The sequence below is a fragment of the Eulemur rufifrons genome, chromosome 25, assembly GCF_041146395.1.
Source record: "Eulemur rufifrons isolate Redbay chromosome 25, OSU_ERuf_1, whole genome shotgun sequence".
Classification (NCBI taxonomy): domain Eukaryota; kingdom Metazoa; phylum Chordata; class Mammalia; order Primates; family Lemuridae; genus Eulemur; species Eulemur rufifrons.
In genome coordinates this window covers 16,960,846-16,980,931 of record NC_091007.1, presented here as the reverse complement: position 1 = coordinate 16,980,931, position 20,086 = coordinate 16,960,846, and the positions used below count along the sequence as shown (strand labels likewise).

The 20,086-nt window shown below is 37.7% G+C and overlaps 1 protein-coding gene and 1 pseudogene across 7 annotated transcripts in view; one reads left to right on the top strand and one right to left on the bottom strand.

The window, feature by feature from the left end:
* Nucleotides 1-20,086, top strand: part of ARHGAP21 (Rho GTPase activating protein 21) — a 125,615-nt gene that overhangs the window by 38,405 nt on the left and 67,124 nt on the right. For 6 of the 7 annotated variants that reach the window (XM_069458889.1, XM_069458885.1, XM_069458891.1 and 3 more), the window contains 2 exons: nucleotides 4,368-4,547; nucleotides 8,627-8,651. In XM_069458889.1, coding sequence (XP_069314990.1) covers nucleotides 4,368-4,547; nucleotides 8,627-8,651 — 205 coding nt within the window. Of the gene's footprint in view, nucleotides 1-4,367; nucleotides 4,548-8,626; nucleotides 8,652-9,575; nucleotides 9,622-20,086 lie in introns of all 7 variants that reach the window. The other variant, XM_069458892.1, reaches the window with a different exon arrangement.
* Nucleotides 17,874-19,271, bottom strand: LOC138375248 (septin-7 pseudogene; annotated as a pseudogene).

Genomic DNA, 20,086 nt, shown 5'->3' with positions numbered 1-20,086 from the left:
CTGTATGATTTAAAAAAAAAGAAAACTTAAATATACTTGGGAGCTGTCAGGCCAAGTCGTAATATTACACCAGAAATAAATTTGATATACGTATAACTTTTAAAATGTTAGATAATAAATTAGATCAATGAACAGTTGGGGGATTACAGAATAGAAGAGATGATGAAAAATAATGTGACATAGAGAAAACATTCTAGTCTCAGATTCAGAAAACCATGATTTTAATTCTTACCCTCATACAAGCTAGCTACAATCTTGGATAAATCATTTAGCAGTCTGGACTCGTTTTCCTCCTGTATAATAGGAGAGGGTCCACTTTTTTAGATTAAATGTTAAAGATCTTCTTATGCTTTAAAATTATATAATGAGTTGGCAAATAACACATGAAAGATGTTCATTGCCATTAGCCATTAATTTGTGTTTCCCATTATCCATAGGGTATAAATACAATAAGATATCACTACACACCTATCATAATGGCTAAAATAAAAAATAGTGGCCATACCAAATGTTGTCAAGGATGTGGAGAAACTGGATCACCTATACATTGCTGGTGGGCATGTAAAAATCATACCACCACTCCCGAAAATGGTTTGCCAGCTTCTTATAAAATTAAACATGGAGTTATTATATGCTATGGTCTGAATGTTCATGTCCTCCCAAAATTCATGTGTTGAAATCCTAACCCCCAAAGTGATGGTTTTAGGAGGTGAGGCCTTTGGGAGGCGATTAGGTTACAAGGTTGGAACCCTGATGAATTTGTGCTATTATAAAAGAAGCCCCAGATTGCTACCACCATGTGGGAACATGGCACAGAAGTGCCCTCTATGAGGAACTGGCCCCTCCCCAGGCCTGAATCTTGCCGGTGCGTTGACCTTGGACTTCTCAGCCTCTAGAAATGTGAGAAATAAATGTCAGTCCTTTATAAGCCACCTAGTCTGCATTTTTTGGTTACAGCAGCCTGAATGTACAACAACATATGACCCAGCAATTGTATTCTTGGACATTTATTCAAGAGAAATGGAAACTGTGTTCACACCCAATCTTGTACATGAGTGATAATAGCACATTTGTTCATAATAGCCAAATGCTGGAAACAACTTAGATACCCTTTAACAGGTTACTGGTTAAACAAACTGTGGTACATCCATACCGTGGAATACTGATCAGCAGTAAAAAGGGACGGACTCTTGATAGGTGCAACAACCTGGATGAATCTCCAGAGAATTATTCTGAGTGAAAAAAGCCAATCCCAAGTGGTTATTAACTGTATGATTCTGTTTATGTAACATTGTTGAAATGACGAAATGATGGAAATATAGAACAATTAATGGTTGCATAGGGCCTGGTCATGGAATAGAGGGAAAGAGTGGGTGTAGTTACGAAAGGGCAATCGGAGAGATCTTTGTGGTGATGGAACTTTTTTGTTTTATTTTCATTCATTCATTCATTCACTCATTCATTCATTTATTTTTTGAGACAGAGTCTTGCTCTGTTGCCCAGGCTAGCGTGCAATGGTGTCATCATAGCTCACAGCAACCTTATTCTCCTGGGCTCAGGTGGTCCTCCTGCCTCAGCCTCCTGAGTAGCTGGGACTACAGGTGTGTTACACCACGCTGGTCTAATGTTTCTGTTTTTTTGTAGAGACAGGGCCTTGCTCTTTCTCAGGCTGGTCTTGAACTCCTGACCTCAAGCAGTCCTCCTGCTTTGGCTTTCCAGAGTGCTAGGATTATAGGCGGGAGTGCTTCTGGCCAGGACTGTTTTATAGTTTGACTGGTGGTAGATATCCAAACCTACATGAGAGATAAAACTGCATAGAACTAAACTCTCTTTCTCTCTCTCTCTCTCTCTCTCTCTCACACACAAACACACACACACACACACACACATCCCCACACGTGCACATACAAGTAAAACTGGAGATGAATAGGATAATTGGGTCGTATCTATGTCAATATCCAGGTTGTGGTATTGTACTGTAGTTTTCCAGGATGTTACTGTTGAGGGAAAGTACGTAAAGATCACATGGGATCCCTCTGTACTGTTTCTTACAGCTGCTTGTGAATCTATTAATATGTCAAAATGAGAAGCTTCATTTAAAGAGCTAACTAAAATTTTAAAGTTTTTATTTTATTCATCCTTGCATTTACTCTGTGTGGAGCAGTGTTGAATACATAGTAGGTTGAGTCTATAGATCAATTTGGGGAAAGTTAATATTAACAATACTGAGTCTTCTTAACCATTCATGTGGTATATCTCTCCATTTATTTAGACATCCTTTAGTATCTCTCAACAGTGTTTTGGAGTTTCAGTTTACAGATCTTGAAAATTTTGGGGGGTTAGAGTTATCCCTGAATATTTCATATTTTTAATTACTATTTTAAATGGTATTTTTAAAAGTTATTAATTCTAATTGCTTGTTGCTAATATGTAGATTTTTTTGTATATTGCCTATTACTTCCACCCATGTTCTGTTGACTAGAATCTCAGTCATGCAGCCACCCCTATTGCAGGTTTGGCTGAGAATGTTACTATCTATCTTCCCACCTTCCTAGAAAGCAGATTGTTGTGGAGGAATGGATAGACTCACTGGTGGAAGGTAATAAAAGATAAAATAGAATCAATAATATTTAAGTATTTGCCGTTTGATAAAGGTGACATTTCAAAAATGCTGGGGTGAACTTGGAGATTGAGGAGATGTCTGGACTAGAAATAAAAATTTAGGAGGCATCTGCACATAGATGTTATTTAATGCATGAGACTGAATGAAATCACCAAGAGACAGAGTGTAGCTGGACAAGTCCATGGACTTGGCCCTGGGTACTTCCAAGTTCAGAAATTTAGCAGATGAAGAAGTAGCAAAAGAGCCTAAGAAAAAGTAGCCTGTGAGTTGGGAGAAAAATCAGTGTGAGAAGTCAAGCGGAGAAAATTTTTCAAGGAGGAAGTGATCCCTGTGCCAATAAGGTACATATGAGATGAGAACTGACAACTGACCGTTCATTTTAACAATGTGGAAGCCATTGATGACCTTGATGAGCAATTTCAGGGAATTATGAACATAGAAGCCTGATTGAAGGGGATTCAAGAGAAAACGTGAAGAAAAGAATTGGAGAAAGTATAGATAATTTTTAAGGCATTTTGCTCTAAAGAGAAGCAGACACATTAGGTGGTAGCTGGAGAGAAGTATGTGATCAAGAGAGGATTTTGTTGTTAAGAATAAAGAAATTACAAAATGTGTGTATGCTGATGGGAATAATAAAGGGAAAATAGATGATGTGAAAGAGAGGGGAGAATTGCTGGAACCGTATCTTTGAGAAGTGAGAGAGGGTGAGACCTGGCACTCCAGTGGTTGGGGCCTTAGGAGAACCGACAGCTCAGTCATCAGAATAGGAGGGAAGACGGAGAAGGTGGGTTGCAGGTCAGTGGGTAGATGTGGCAGGTGATTCAGTTCTCATTTTATTGCTTCCGTTTTCTCAGTGTAATAGAAAACAGGGTCATCTGCTGCAGGTAAAGATGGGGGAGGAGGGGTGAAATAGTCCTCTGGGACAAGTGGACCAGAGAGAAGTGCATTGTCAGTGACTGCCAACACTGAAGGCTCCCTTGAGGTTAGTGGTCATGAACTTCAAGTGAAAACAGTTATCTTAGTTTTTGTTTTCCTCCGCCCACGTTCACCTACATAGGTGCAGGCCCAGAGTAGCAGTGTTGATTTATCCAGGGTTAGGCTTTGTCAGGCAACTTTGAGGAAGTGAGAGAGGGCAAAGGAGTGAGTTGAGAGAGTAATAGGTGGTGGTCGTAAGTGGGGTCTCTGATTGGAGATTGTAGAGGGATTTCAGTCATGACCAGGCAAAAGCTGAGAGTGGAGGAGAAGGAGGTCAAAGAAGTGGAAGGCCAGGGCATTGGGAGGACTGTCTGTGGATACTGAACTTGGGCACAGAAGCTGACGGCCTTTTCTGTTATTTTCTAATGCTGTTTGTTGCTGTTGGGCTATCTGATAAAGTTTGGGCTCCTTCCTTAGCGAGGATTTTGTCTTTTCTGTCATAGTTTCTGTTTCTTAGTCCCTTAGTGCTCTACACAATTTCCTTGGTGTTATCTCTCATTCCTTTCATTGTGTTTTAATTTTAGTAGTTATATTTCTATTTTCTGAATGTTCTTTCTTGCCTCTGATTGATTATTTTATAGCATCATCATTTGCCAGAAAAAAAATTTTAGTTTTTGACAGTTACATGATTTGTTGGAATACGTTTAATTCATGCACCAGAATATGGCTCATACCTGTACTCAGGTATTACATTTTTACATATAATTATTGCTGAGTGAGAAAGCATGTTGTGTTATGTAGCTAACTTCTAAATATCTTTTTACTTTAGGTCTCAAAAAATAAAGATGGAAAAGAACAAAGTGAAACTGTATCACCGTCCGAAGATGAAACATTCGCCTGGCCAGGTCCCAAAACAGTTCTGTTGAAAAGAACATCTCAAGGCTTTGGTTTTACATTAAGGCATTTTATTGTTTATCCCCCAGAGTCTGCAATTCAATTTTCATATAAGGTAAGAGAAATAATTAAAGTAACTTGAAAATAACACAAGGCCATTCCTGTCTTCTTCCCATCTTCCCCTCACTCTTCCCTCCTGCCTTTTTTCTATCTTAAAAGAATTGTGTTACATTTGCATTTTATATTCTTTTTCTTCTCCTAGAATAAAAACTTTAATCTGGCCAGGCATGCTGGCTCAGGCCTGTGATCCCCAAGGTGGAAGGAGTTTGAGACCAGCCTGTGTCTACAAGCATTAAAAAATTAAAATATTAAGGAAAAAATCTTTAGTCTTCTCTGAAAGATTATAGTGATTCTAAACTCCAGATCTATTTTTCAAGGACTTCTAATTCCAGACTTCATTCTACTTTTTCTAATATGTAACTAGTTTTCTATTATCTAGAAAAGTGCTCAGTTTTCTGGGCAGAGTATGCAGAGGAAGTACTTCATTAAAATATTTCCGACAGTTGTAGAAAATCAGTAGGATTACGACAATACTTAACTTTCAGAGATGTAATCTGGCAAGTCAGAATTTAAAATACAGCTTCTCATCAGAGTGAATGACATTAATATGCTTCACTGGGTAGTGACATGGCCTGAGAAAGGGGCAGCTTGGAGTAACTGTAACTGCAGGTGACACATTGGACCCTTGCCCTGTGTCCTGTACTGTTCTTCATGAGTGTTCTCTCATTTCATCCACATCAGAATCCTCTGGAGCAGGTGGTATTGGGAACCCCCTATAATAGATGGGGAGGTGATTTGGGTCATTTAATGGATAAGTGGTAGACCTGGGATTTGAACTTGTCTGATATGAATGCCTGCTGCTTAACCGTTACACAACAGTGTAATGGAAATGACAATATTCAGAAGAGTTGTGAGACCCCGACCAGGCCACTTAACTTCTTTTGGCTTCTAGATTTCCATTTTAATTTGAGGGACTTGAACTAGAAGATTAGAAAATCTTTCCTAAGTGTCTGTGAACCAAAGATGTCTTTTTTTTTTTTTTTTTTTGAGACAGAGTCTTACTCTGTTGCCTGGGCCAGAGTGCCATGGCATCAGCCTAGCTCACAGCAACCTCAAACTCCTGGGCTCAAGTGATCCTCCTGCCTCAGCCTCCCGAGTAGCTGGGACTACAGGCATGCGCCACCATGCCCGGCTAATTTCTTTTCTAGTTTTAGTTGTTTCACTAATTTCTTTCTATTTTTAGTAGAGACAGGGTCTCGCTGTTGCTCAGGCTGGTCTCGAACTGCTGAGGTCAAGCAATCCTCTCGCCTCCGCCTCCCAGAGTGCTAGGATTACAGGTGTGAGCTACCATGCCCGGCCTCAAAGATGTCTTTTAAAAAGTAGTGTTGGAGGAAGTAAAAAAAAAAAAAAAAGTAGTGTTGGTATTTGTAACTAGAGACCATACTCTTTTTACTATATTTTTGTTAAATACATCTTTCCATTCTTATAGGGTAAGCTTTTTAATGTACAGAATAGCGCTTAAGGATTATGCATAATTTCTACTTTTGGAATTAAAATTTACTAGTTTGAGTTTCCTGAAATGTCTATAAAACTGCCGGACTTAGATTCCCTAAGAATCTACTTGATCTTAAAAGATCTAAAATGGTATTACTTATGTGTTAGGTCACATATGAGAGCACTTGATAATTACATTAGGATTGGATTTTTTTTTTTTATCTTTTTGTTTTGAATACGAGCTTTAGGTCATGGGGAACGTAGTTCAATTTTTATAAGATAATTGTATCAAACACAGGTTAAAATATTATTATTGGAAATTATTTCTAGAAATTTTAGTAGCACAGTATAGTAAGTCCTCACTTAACATCATTGACGGGTTCTTGGAAACTGTGACTTTATCCAAAATGAGATGTAATGAAACCAATTTTCCCATTGTCTAATTTAGCAGTCCCCAACCTTTTTGGCACCAGGGACTGGTTTCATGGAAGATGATGGTTTGGGGATGATTCAAGCACATTACATTTATTGTGCACTTTATTTCTATTATTATTACATTGTAATATGTTATGAAATAATTATATAACTCACCATAATGCAGAATCAGTGGGAGCCCTGAGCTAGACAGTCCCATCTGGGGGTGATGGGAGACAGTGATTTATTATGGTTTCTGTGCAGTCAAACCTCTCTGCTAATGATAATCTGTATTTGCAGCCGCTGCCCAGCACTAGCATCACCGCCTCAGCCCCACCCCAGGCATTGGATTCTCATAAGGAGCATGGAAGCTAGATGCTAGAGCATGCACGATTTACTGTAGGGGCTGTGCTCCTATGAGAATCTAATGCTGCTGCTGATCTGACAGGAGGCGGAGCTCAGGTAGTGATGGAAGTGATGGGGAGCGGCTGTAAATACAGATGAAGCTTTTCTCTGCTGCTCACCTCCTGCTGTGTGGCCTAGTTCCTAACAGGCCATGGACCAGTACCAGTCTGTGGCCTGGAAGTTGGGGACCACAAGTCTAATTGATATAAACAGGAGTTAAGTTGCTATAGTATATTTCTGGTCACAAAAACATCACCAGACTTCTAAATAAAGACCAAAATGCTTCCAATATTAAACACTGAAATAAATGTGAACTGTGCATTCATTTAAGAAAGATTAGTAAAAACAAGTGCAGAGTTGAGGGTGGCTGGAGCCTACCCCAGCAGCTCAGGCAGTTCAGGGCACAAGGCGGGACCCAAGCCTGGACAGGACATCATTCCCTCGCAGGGTGCATTCACACACACCCCCACACTCACTCACGCTGGGACCCTGTAGACACACCTACGAACCAAACATCTACAGCCTTGGGATTTAGAAGGAAACTGGAGTACCCAGAGAAAACCCACACAGACTGGGGGTGATGTGTGAACTCCACATGGACAGTGGCCCTACCTGGAAATCAGGTTTTTTTCCTCATCAACGTTGTAATGGACCGACGTTGGGTGAAATGATATTATTCGAGGACCTGCTGTATAATTGTTAACAACACAGTCATTGGAGTCAGCAAAGCCTGGGTCTGAATCCCATTTCTGCGTCTTGTTAGTTGTGTGACCTTGGATAAGTCACCTAACAGACAATAATAGCGCCTTCCTCACAGGTTGTGTGATGATTATACAGTACATGTGAGATGTGTAAAATAGAAATTAACATATGGCAATTGCTCAGTAAATTTTAGCTGTTAGTATATTTAATACAGATGTTCTTGCAAATAGGTCTCAGTCTTATAAATTTTACATAGAAAACATATATTGGAATCTTATCCATTGTAATCATGAAATTTTATCAGTTCACTTCAAAGGAATTACAAAATTTTAATATTGTATAGCTCTTAGAAAATGTGCAATTAATACAACAATGTCTTTATTAAATGTCATTTAGCTGGCAACGTTCTTAGTTTCAGAACAGAGCTTATAACTAGGAGAAGAAGACAACATTGGGGCAGCCAAAATAAAGGTCAAAAATTATGTAATAAATGATCACCTCTTCACCCAATGCTTGTTTTTCCTTGTGCTGTACATGGTGGCTTCCATATGGTAGAGGCTGAGCAAATGTTTGAATAAATGTATTTTTATGCTAGTTTTTTAAGGTTGCTATTCTCATTTTGCAGCTAGGGGTACATAGCATGGCAGCAGGACAGCCCGATAGCGATGACCAAATAGATAAAACTTCAAAGTTGAGTACAAGCTGTTAAATATGTAGCAGTTGGAACCAGTCCATTTATATAGACAGCTCTGAGTCCTGTAATAGCCCCCACAGGCACATTTAAGTATAGTACAGTAAGCTATGACCAGCCCCCTCTCCCAAATTCCAGGTTCATCTATCCCACTGTGTATGTGACAACTCCGCTTGGATATCTCTATTAGACATCTCACACTCAACATGTCAAAAACTGAACTATGGAAGTCCTCTCAAATTGGCTTCACTCACAGGCTTCTTCTGTCTTTTTGTAAAAACTCCATCCTTCTGGTAAAAGGCACTGTTAGTGAGATTGTAATTGGCACATTTTGGGGAGGTCAGTTTGAATTAAATTGAGCCTTGCTGTGACTTAACAAGAGTTTATAAATATGTATTTATATGTGGACATTTTTTTTTTATTTGTAGGATGAAGAAAATGGAAACAGAGGAGGTATGCTACAAGAATTTCAGTTTGTTTCTCGATATTTGCTACCAATGTCTTTCTGTCCTTTAAGTAATATTAAGTGAGATGATGTAGTTTTTGGAGTTCAAATATGTAACAGTTTTTTAGGTGTGAGAGTTATAGAAATTAAATATTTTTTCCTGTAGACTTCAAAGTTTTATGAATTCCATTGTCTCATTACTGTAATTTGAACATGTAATGATTTCATTGTTAATTATATATTGGCATTTATGTGGGGGAATATATCATTATGATCCCAAGGAAAGTAATTCTGAAATTTTTATTCCAATTAGTAACCCTTCTAAATTTAGCAATTCTTTTGTGTAAGGAATGCTGTGTGTTTTATTACACTTATTGACCCATATACTAGAAAGAAGAGGATTTGGGTTTTCTTACAGTTAATCATATTCTTGATTTAAACATTAATTAATGAGCTTAAAAAGAGAATCAGGCTGGGAGAGGGTTATTTCTTACTAATTCTGATTTATCTTTGTTTTAATTTTTAAATCAACTTCATTGAGTTGCAATATGCACACAAAATGCACACATTAAAAACTTTTATTTCAACATAATTTTAGACAACAAAGTTGCAAAAATAGTACAGAGAGTTCTCATATATCCTTCATTCAACTTCCCCTAGTGTTAAAAAGTTACAATTCCATGGTGCAATTACAAAACTAAGAAATTAGCATTGGTGTGATACTGTTATGTAAACTACAGGCTTTTCCAACCAGTGTCCTTTTCCTGTTCCACGTTTCATTCACCTGTCATGTCCTCTTGGTCTTCTCCAGTCTGTGACAGTTCCTCAGTCTTTCTTGTATTTTATGACCTCGATGTTTTTGAAAAGTCCTGGGCAGTTATGTTGTAGAATGTCCTTCAGTTTGGGTTTGTCTGATGTTTTCTCATCAACAGTTCAAGGTTATGCATTTTTAGCAAGAATACCATATTTGTACCTATTGTAGATGTACAGTTGGTGAGTTTTGATACATGTATAACCTGTGAAACAACTATCCCGATCAAGATATGATATCAAAAATAACCTTTTCTCATTCCATAAAGTTTTCTTGTGCCCCTTTGCACTGTGCTGATGCTAGACCATCATTCATCTGCTTTCTGTCACTATAGAAGAGTTTTGCCTCTTCTAGAATTTCTTATAAATGGAATAATATATGTTCTTTTGTGTCTTTTGCCTGTCATAATATTTTTGAGGTTTACTGTATTCTGTGTGTGAGTACTGATACACTAACACCCTTTTTTTGCTGAGTAGTGTCCCTTTGTATCAGTGTACCACAAATTGTTTGTCCACTCACCTGCGGTGGACCTTTGTAAAACCCACTTGGTGTCTTAGAAAGGTTATGTATGTTAAGGGTTAAAGTGAGAGAAAAATGGTTTCTTTCAGCACTATTAAAAGTGATCTGAGGGAGCAGGGCCAGGTAGGACTCTTCATAGTTGTCACTTGAGCCAGATGAGCCACTCCTGCGTCACCATCTGTCATGCACCAGCATTCAGGATGAATTCCAAATGCTACTTGGCACGAGTTAGAAATAAGCGTTAGTGGCAAAAGCAAAAACTTACAAAACCAGCGTCAGCAAGAGGAAAGAGGGTGTGTGTCCTCTAGTCTCCCATCGTCCTGCAGACGGATGTGCTGATGCCCGAGCAACCTATTGGACGCACAACATCTAGAATTGTGTGCCTATTATGTGGGAAATAATACTTTTAATAAATGTAGAAGGGCACAGTCGTAAAACTTGATGCAGGTCATTATGTATCTGACATAGCTCGCTGAAGTGAATGGATTTAGTTATGTGCTTTGACTGGGGAGAGTAAACTTGAACATGTGTAAGGAAGAGAATAAACTTGAACATGTCTGAGGAGGAATCTGCAGCAGATGGATATTTGCAGAGGAATCATAAAGTAGGACTAAGGGGTGTGATCTGCTGGGGAAGATTACAATTTACCTACTTGATTAATTTATACCTAATATCATTCAAAAAAGGGTTTGTGTCCACACACAGAAATACATGTAATATAGTAAGATAAAAAATAAGGTTAAAAGTTTATGGTAAAAATGAATTAAGTCGACATGTGGGAGAGTTAGTACACATAAGTTAATGTTTTAGGTACTCACTGTTATCAAGGATGGGCCTTAAGTTTGCTTTTGAGCTTTCCAGTGGCCATAGAAAAGATGAGAATATGATTGGTTAAGGATAATACATTATCCCTAAGAAAACAATATCCTGTTTGCTCTGAGGTCTGAGACAAACTTCTTTTATGGGCTCTCATGGTGGAAGACAGAGTAATACAGTAGATAATATCTTTAACACCATTCCTTCCTGTGGCTGTTTTTAAAAGTGATCCCTCAATGTAAGCTCACTTCAACACCCCAAGGTCCCATTCAGGTTAAAGCATTACCATATACCTGGGATACTACTGCTCCCCAGGTGTACACAGTAATGTTCGTACACATTTCTGGTTGTCGCGTTGGGAGGGTGCTATGGCTTCTAGTGGGCAGAGGCCAGAGATGCTGCTGAACACTACTCCATGCACAGGACAGCCCCCCACCACAGGAAAGATTATCTGGCCCAAATGTTAATAGTACCAAGGCTGAGAAACCCTGGTTTAAAGTGATGGGTGCCAAAACAATGTGGTCTAAGTACACAGGTCCCTGTGAGTCTGGCTTGATCTAGTGACAACATCAGTGCATTTAGAAGAACGGATATTTAAGACTACATATCCTGTGATTTTTTTTTTTTTTTTGTGATTATCATCCCGTACAACTGAATTTTTGATCTGAATTGAGTTACTGCTATAGTTTGAGGTTAAATTATCTGATTGCTCTACTGGCATTGTATAATGTTGATTAAGGAAGATAAGTAAGAAAAAGATAAGACATATAAAGTCAATATAATGCAACTAGAAGATAAAATGGCTAAAGGAAAGAAGTCCATAAGAAGTCCTTATGTATTTACATAAGGACAATGTAAATACATTGTCCCTCAGCATACTTGGGAGATTGGTTCCAGGACTGCCCACGTATGTTCAAATCTGTGCCTACTCAAGTCCTGCAGTCAGCCCTGCAGAACCGGCATATATGAAAAGTTGGTCCTCTGTACACATGGTTTTTGCATCTTGTGAATACTGTATTTTCCACCTATGTTAGGTTGATAAAAAAAATCCCATGTAAGTGGATCTGAGTAGTTCAAACCTGTTTTGTTCAAGGGTCAACTGTAATTGAAATATAGTAAAGTTTTAACATCAGAAGTCTATTAGATTGAGAGAGAAAATAATTATAAACTAGGTTAACAAAAAGTTAAATCAGTAAGTGAAAAGATGGGAATTTAAAAAACACAAAACTGAGGCTTTAAAATAAGAGAAATAGAAATTCAAGTACTTTACCTCTTCTGAACAAAGTTCATCAAAGTGTAAGATATTTATAAAGTCCAGAAGATCTGTATTTTTTCTTCCTAAGAAAAGAAGAATACGAGAAGGTATGAGAGTACCTGAAGAAAGTGTTTTATAATATACTTGCAGTATATAATATTTGGAAGGAGGCCTGCTTGATTTTTGGGAGGTGAGAGGTAGAGTGGTAGAAATTAGCCCATGATTGAGGACTTAATCTATACCAGGAATCATAATGTATGTTATGATCCAATCTCATCCTCACTCTAACCCTGTGAGGTGTGAGATAATATTCCCATTTTGTAGATGAAAGAATTGAGGCTGAGAAAGAGGTAAAAATAACTTGTCCAAGATCACACAGCTAGTAAGTGATAGAACACAACTTCCACATCAGTTGTGTCTAAGTTTTAAGTCCATCTTCTTTTAACTCTGCTATCTTCTGTTGATGTCTTTTTAAGTCTTCTTCCTCATTTCTTTAATTTTGTTTTAAAAATAATTGTCTTAAAAATGGTTTGGTTTATGTAGGGTTAAGAATTAGTAGATAAATATGGGGTATATTCAGTACGTTAAGAAATTAATTGTGAACCCTGCATCGAGAAAGTTAAAAACAAGGAAACTTGTTCCATATTTGTGAACACCTAAGGACAAAGAATTTACATAAAGGTTAGGGAGACCCTAAATTTAGAGGCCCTGAACACCTTATGGGAGCAATCACTTGTTATTCAATTCTGAATACCTGCCTAGTAGTGGTCCTGGAGGTTTAATGAATTCAAAGAATTACTAGAGCTCTGCCTACCTTGATTGCACCTTTGCTTTCCAAGTCGAGACTTGTTCTTGTCATCCCAGTTGACAGCTGGGGTCACAGGCTGTTTATTCCACAAAGGCCTGTGTAGCTTAAGTGTAATAGTCACACGATCATTTCAACTAAAATGATGAACCATTAGACCATATTTTATGTGAAAAAAATTTCTTCTGGCTTCTAAACAATTATTTATAGATCAGTTTTAGAATGTGCCCTATTCATGGATAGACTATATAATTTATTTTTTCATTCAACAGAGTATTATAATTTTTATTTTATAGTCTCATTTCCTTTTAAAACTTATTTTCAAACATACTGAGGTTATGAAATCCTTTTTTTGTAGAATTTTATTTTAATGTAATAGAATCCCAGCCTTCAGTGTAATGATGAGAGTCAAGGCCTAGAATCGCTGGAGAGAAAAGAAGTGTTTTTTGTTGTTTTTTTTTTTTTTTTTTTTTTGAGACAGAGTCTCACTCTCTCTACCAGACTAGAGTGTCATGGCCTCAGCCTAGCTCCCAGCAACCTCAAACTCCTGGGCTCAAGTGATCCTCCTGCCTCAGCCTCCCAAGTAGCTGGGACTACAGGAACTCGCCACCATGCCTGGTTAATTTTTTCTATTTTTAGTAGAGATGGGGTCTCATTCTTGCTCAGGCTGGTCTCAAACTCCTGGCCTCAAGGGATCTTCCCACCTCGGCCTCCCAGAGTGCTAGGATTACAGGCGTGAGTCACCGTGCCTGGCCAAGAGAGAATAATTGCCAGGTTTTTACTCAGACTCCTGAGAGATCCTATTAAAATGCCAAAATTCTGTGAAAGAGTTGAAGGATTTTGTTTTGGTGTTCTTTCCTTTTGGCAATTTAGTGAAATCTCTTTTGCCACTTAATTTTCTGATTATTCTACTTAACCCAACTTTTGTATTCTTTTGTTTCTTACATCTTTTATGTGTGCACTCTCTTAGGCTTTTAAAATTATTTCTTCTTCTTACTGGTTAGTTTTCTGTACTATGATGCAAATATATTTGCAAGAAAAAGGTCATTTAAGTAGAAGAATATTTTTTGGTGATAATAGTTGCTTGTGGATAATTAATATCCTATTGTCCCTTATATCTTTGGAGAAAATATTCATAAATAATCAAAGTAAGAATAATTGAGGGTTAGTAATTACTGTTAATTTTTCTCCTCCTTATTCCATGAGTTAAAATTCTATCTTGGTTTAGTTGTTGGGATATTTTCATTGTTCTAAAATAGGTGTATCATTTTGTTAAGGTAGTTAAATAACTTTTGGCATTACACTTTATATTCAAGCATGTTAATAGTAGAAAAAAAGTAAGGAGGATTCTATAAATTTTCTCAGTAGTAAAACTTTGTGTTGTGATTGCAGTTGTTTCTGACTAAACAGCTCTGTGGTCTATGCTAGAGTGTTCTAATAGTGGCAAGAAAAACTCCCCCGAGTCACCTCAGGAAAGATATGTTGATTGTAAGAAAACAACTGCGTCTTTACATTCAAAGACCAGAGCTAGAGGATACCCAGGGTCCCACAGATACCAGAATTGGAACCTGGATAGCTACTAAATGCAAAGAGTAACGACAACAACAACAACAACAACAACAACAACATCATCTTGGATTTTGAGCTTCCAAAGCCCAAATTCTGATATTTTACGGATGATTTGAAAGATGTTCACAGTTAAGTTTGATTATATGCAATTTTTTCATGAGCTGATCGCCGTATGAGGCACACCCCTCACTATATCATCTTTCTGCCTTTCTTTCTCAACATAATACTTCCAAATTCCTGAGAGAAAAATCTGATTGACACAGTTCATCTAATGCCAGCTCGACAGCACCATGTTTTAGAGATCAAATGTTCTTCAGTTTAATGCAGAGAACAATTTTGTAAAGCTGAGAAAATTGAGTATATTTTATGTTACTGATTTCTATTAATAGGTTGAATACCTGTTTCTTCAGAATAATATAACACTAAAATATGGACCTGAAAATTTGCTGCAAGAAGAAATCTTATTATGGGAAGGCCTATGGTCTGAGGTTTGGGGGTGAGATAGTATAAGCATGTTTATATTGTTTTTAAAATGTAGCAATACTAACTGAGCTCCAAGGATCTCTTTTCTGATGTCTTTGAGAAGGCGAATTGAATGAACCCCTTATGATCCATTTTTAACTATATTGACCATTTAAACTATTTGAGTTTCTCCAGCAGTTAGGTAAATATACTAATTAGTTGCATGTTCTTATTAACTTTTAACGTTGTTCAGTAGAACAACCATAGGTGTCTTAGTCTTGAGGATATTTTAGGAAGTAGGAAGAATGATGATGATGAAGATGGTGACAATAATGATGATGGTAGTGGTGGCAGTGGCTAATTTAACAATGTGCCAGGTGCTGTTCTAAGACTGCATGAATTAACTTATTTAATCCTCACACCAACTTTCTGGGGAGGATATTATTATCATCTCCATTTTTTAAATGAAACTGAGGCACAGTGTTTAAGTAGGAAGTAAGTTTTAGCTGGGCTGAAACTCAAGCAGTCTGGTTCTAGAGTTTCCTCCTAAATGTATGCCCTGGCCCTTCAGAAAGTTCTTTACTCTCACATAATTCATTCTTGAAAATGTAGAAAAAAGAGAGTTCTGTTTCCTTAAAAGTAAACAATATTAAAAGATCCCTAGTTCATCCTTAAGATGCAGTTTTAACTAACATAATGTTAGCATTTCATAGATGGCCTTTAATTTTCTCCATCTTCATAATTGAACATGTGTTACTGGCTTAATTCTGTTGAGCCTTTGCTTATGGATAAAGCATTATTGCTTTTAATATCTGCAATTGCTTTCTGGTTTTGATTTAGTTATTTTTTGATACCTATGAGTCTTATGATTGATAGCACCTTTTTTTGGTATTGTTTTTCACTTTTATGAAACAATAAGGGCACTACTAGGTATTTACTCAGTATAAATGAAACATGTCCACAAAAATATTTGTATAGGAATGTTCACAACTGCTTTATTCAACTCAAATTATTCATCAGCATATGAATAAATTGTGGTATATCCATACAGTGGAATACATACAGCAACATGGATGGATCTCAAAAACATTTTTTATTAAGGTGAAATTCACATAACAAAATTCACCATTTTAAAGTGAACAATTCAGTGGCATTTCGTACAGAATTAAAGAACACGTATGAAATGTTATACATCTACCCACCTCTGTCTAGTTTTAAAACATATTCATCACCCTGAAAGGAAACTCCATGTCCATTAAACAGTCACTTTCCCTTCTTCCCATCCCCCAGTCGCTGGCAACCACCAATGTGTCTCTGTCCCCATGGACTTATCTATTCTAAATATTTCATTTAAATGTAATCACGCAATATATAACCTTTTCTGTATGGCTCTTTCACTTAGTGTGACCTTTTTGAAGTTTACCCGTGTATAGCATGTATCAGTACTTCATTTTTTAAATGGCTGAATAATATTCCATTGTGTATATAGATACAACTTATTTATCCATTCACCCATCGATGGGCATTTGGGCTGTTTCCCCTTTTGGGTATTGTGAATGCTATGAACATGCATGTACAAGTATTTGTTGGAGTCCCTGCTTTTGATTCTTTGAGGGTATACTTAGGAGTGGATGTGCTGGGTCGTATGGTAATTCTGTGTTTAATGCTTGGAGGAACTGCCAAACTCTTTTCCACGGCAGCTGCACCGTCTCTGCAGCCTCATTAGCAGTGTGTGAGGGTCCTGATTTCTCCACTTCCTTACGAACATGTGTTATTTTCCATTTTTGTGTCTTAGCCAACCTAGTGGGTGTGAAGTAGTATCTCTTTGTGGTTTTGATTTGCATTTCCTTAATGACTAATGATTTTGAGCATCTTTTCATGTGATTTTTGGCCATTTGTATACCTTCGTTGGAGAAATGTCTGTTCAAGTCCATTGCCCTTTTTTATTTTTTTTACATCATAACATTGTTTATTATGTGAATTTTTTATAATACAAATAAAAAATACAGAAATGCAATATATGAGTACAGCTAAATGCAGAATGGTGACTTTTTTTTCTCTTCAAGAGGCCATGATTCCCATTTCTAATAGAGACTGAATATAGGTAGAAGCAGGTTGGTCATTAGCTTCACAGTTTGGCCTAGAACTGAGCTAGAAATGCTTCCCTCCTCCCCACCCCACCCACCCCGCTGCTTACCATGAAGTGCAAAGAGAGTTAAAGGAAAGTTTCTGTGTTGGTTCCTATCATATGAAGGGTGCTATATTCTATTTTAGCAGGGCCAATATATGGAAAATATCTAAGTTGTTATTTCAAAAGTGAAACAGGAATGAGATTCTGGCTAAAGAGGGCAATAAATAAGAATAATATATATTTAAAGTATCCAAACCTCTGTATCCAAACTCCCTGCATTCACTGTAAGCATGTAGGTTTTTTTTTCCCATGTGTATTCTTGAACAATGGAAGTGTCACAAAATAGAGTCAACTGTGTTAAACTAAATTACGTTGTTGTATAGGCCACATTGAATGGAACCTTTATATTATAATTATCATAGAGAAGCATAGTTTCTATCATATGGGAATTTATCATCAATGAAAACCTTCCAGAGTCCTTTTATTTGGAATATCCTATAAACAATCAAATCACTAGAGCATGATTGTACAACAGTAAAATGTTCTCTTGCGTTAAATTGAAGATATCTGTTTAATTAAAAAAGGAAAAGAAAATGTAAGAAAGGTATTTAGAGCTGTTACTTTCTAAGTACGTAGCACCCTAGACAATTCAAGGCATCCATCAAGAACAATAACAGACAATTTTGTCATGCTGTTAAATTCATCGTTATGGATAAATCTGGTGTAATTAGTCAAATGGATCCAACAAACACTGATGTCCAAGCTGGCGTACTGGCAACTGATATACAAGTTGTGGTCAATGGAGAGTTTAAAAGATCTTCCTTTTCTTCCTCTTCCTTTTTATTTTCTTTTCCTTCTTCTTTCATCCTTCTTGTTCTGTCTTATTATGAGGTCTCACTCTGTCACCCAGGCTGGCATGCAGTGGCACAATCACAGCGCACTGTAGATTTGAACTCCTGGGCTCAAGTGATCCTGCTGCCTCAGCTTCCCCAATAGCTGGGAATACAGGCACGCGCCACCACACCCTTCCCTTTCTTCTTGTTCTTTTTCAAGATTCTTGAACAGTCTATTGTTCTAAAATATGTTGAGCTTCCCAGTTTCCTTTCTCATCCTCAAACTGACAATGTTTTCCATCCAATTCTTCGTGCTGTGCTTCCAAATTCTTTGTCATTTGCTCACGATGCCATTGGAGCTCAGCTTCAGAGTCCTTCAGTTTTAGAGCCTTTTCTTTGACCTTCATCTCAAACACCTGCTCCACCTCTACCTCCATCTCCATCATCTTAGCTACATGCTCCCTTCTTTCTTCTTCCATTCGAGCTAGAGGGCTCTTAGTAAGCTGCCTTTTAGTCTTGCTGTGATCGACTGCCTTACACATTGCAGCTGCTAGTCTTCTGCTTCTGTAGTTCTCAAAATGTACATTATTGGTAACATCTTTTAAATCCTGCATGTTTGTTCTTATCGACATATTACTTAGAATTGTAAAACTACAATGCTCACCATTTTCAACTTAGGCAACACCCCAGGGAAACTGCCTTCCTCTGACCCTTTCCCCATGAACTTCAGTGCTAGCATTATTGCCTACCACAGCAAGAGATAAACAGTCTTTCCTCTTTTTAAAAGGAGAATTTTCTTCTTCTTCATCTGTTTCTGGAAATTCCTGTATTTTACTTTTATATTCTTGGATTTCTTCCATTATCTGGTTTTTAAACTGTTAGCATTCCTCTGGTTTGAGCATGTCTGCTTTGGCAGTCAGTGGGATGTTTTTCACTTTTTCATGCAAACACTTCATAAACTCAATATCCAGTGGTTTAAGTCCATGTCCGGAAGGAGCAATGAGGTTTAAACAACACTGCACCCTGTTATCAAGCATCTGACGTCTGTTTACTTGAGATCTGCGTTTAGGCAGTCCTCAAATTTACCGCCTATGTAGTTGATGCCAGGCTGCCGGCAATTACTGTTATCTGCAGCATCTCCAAATCCTGGGGTATCTTATCTATCAACTATTGTGAGCAGCAACTGAACACCACCGTCCTTGATTAAAACTGCGGATTGTTCCACCTGTACAGTCTTTTTAATTCTATGGGAAGGGCCTGGGGCCTCTGGAGAATCCACATCTATGAGGAAGAATGAGTTGATGAGCGTCAACTTTCCCAGTCCAGATTCCCCTACTACCATAGTGTGAATTCAAACCCTTTCTTCACTGATCTGTGTACTTTGGGAGATTGGCAAATCCCACATAGCCTCCACAGTTCTTCTGTTGAGCTATTTTGTGAAGACCACATTTCCCTCATTCCAGTGTTCTAGATTCCCAGGGCGCTGCTGTTGGCATGGCTCTCACATTGCCCATTTTTTACCTGGGTGGTTTGTCTTTTTGTTGTTGAGTTGTAAGAGTTCTTTATATATTCTGGTTTTTAGACCCTTATCAGATGTATGATTTGCATATATTTCCTTCCATTGTGTAGGTTATTTTTTCATTTTCTCGATAGTGTTTTTTGATGCACAAAGGTTTTTAATTTTGATGAAATACAGTTTATTCACTTTTTATGTTTTTGCTCATGCTCTTGGTATCAAAAACATTTTGATGAGTGAAAGAAGCTAAGCCCACTAAAGAGTACATACTGTCTGATTCCTTTTATCTGAAATTCTAGGAAAAGCAAATCTAAAGGTGTCCGTGGTTGCCTGAGCTGACGGGGAAGGGGCACAAGGGAACTTGTTGGCATGATGGGAATATTCTGTATCTTGATTGTGGTAATGGTTACATGGGTGTACACATTTGTCAAAGTTGATTTACAACAAAAGAAAATGTACAATTTTCTCCATCTACTGTTGATGGACATTGATTTTTTTTCCAGAGTTTAGCTATTTCAAACAGTACCTCTATGAACATTCTTGAACATGTACTTTTGTACACACACGTACTTATTCTAGTGGCATGTATATCTAGGAGTGGCATTGCTGGGTCACGGATATGCAAACAGTCACATTTAGTAGATATTGCTGAACGGTTTTCTGAAGTGATGGTACCAAGTTACGTACTCACCAATGGTGTAGGAGAGTTCCAGTTGCTCCTTACCT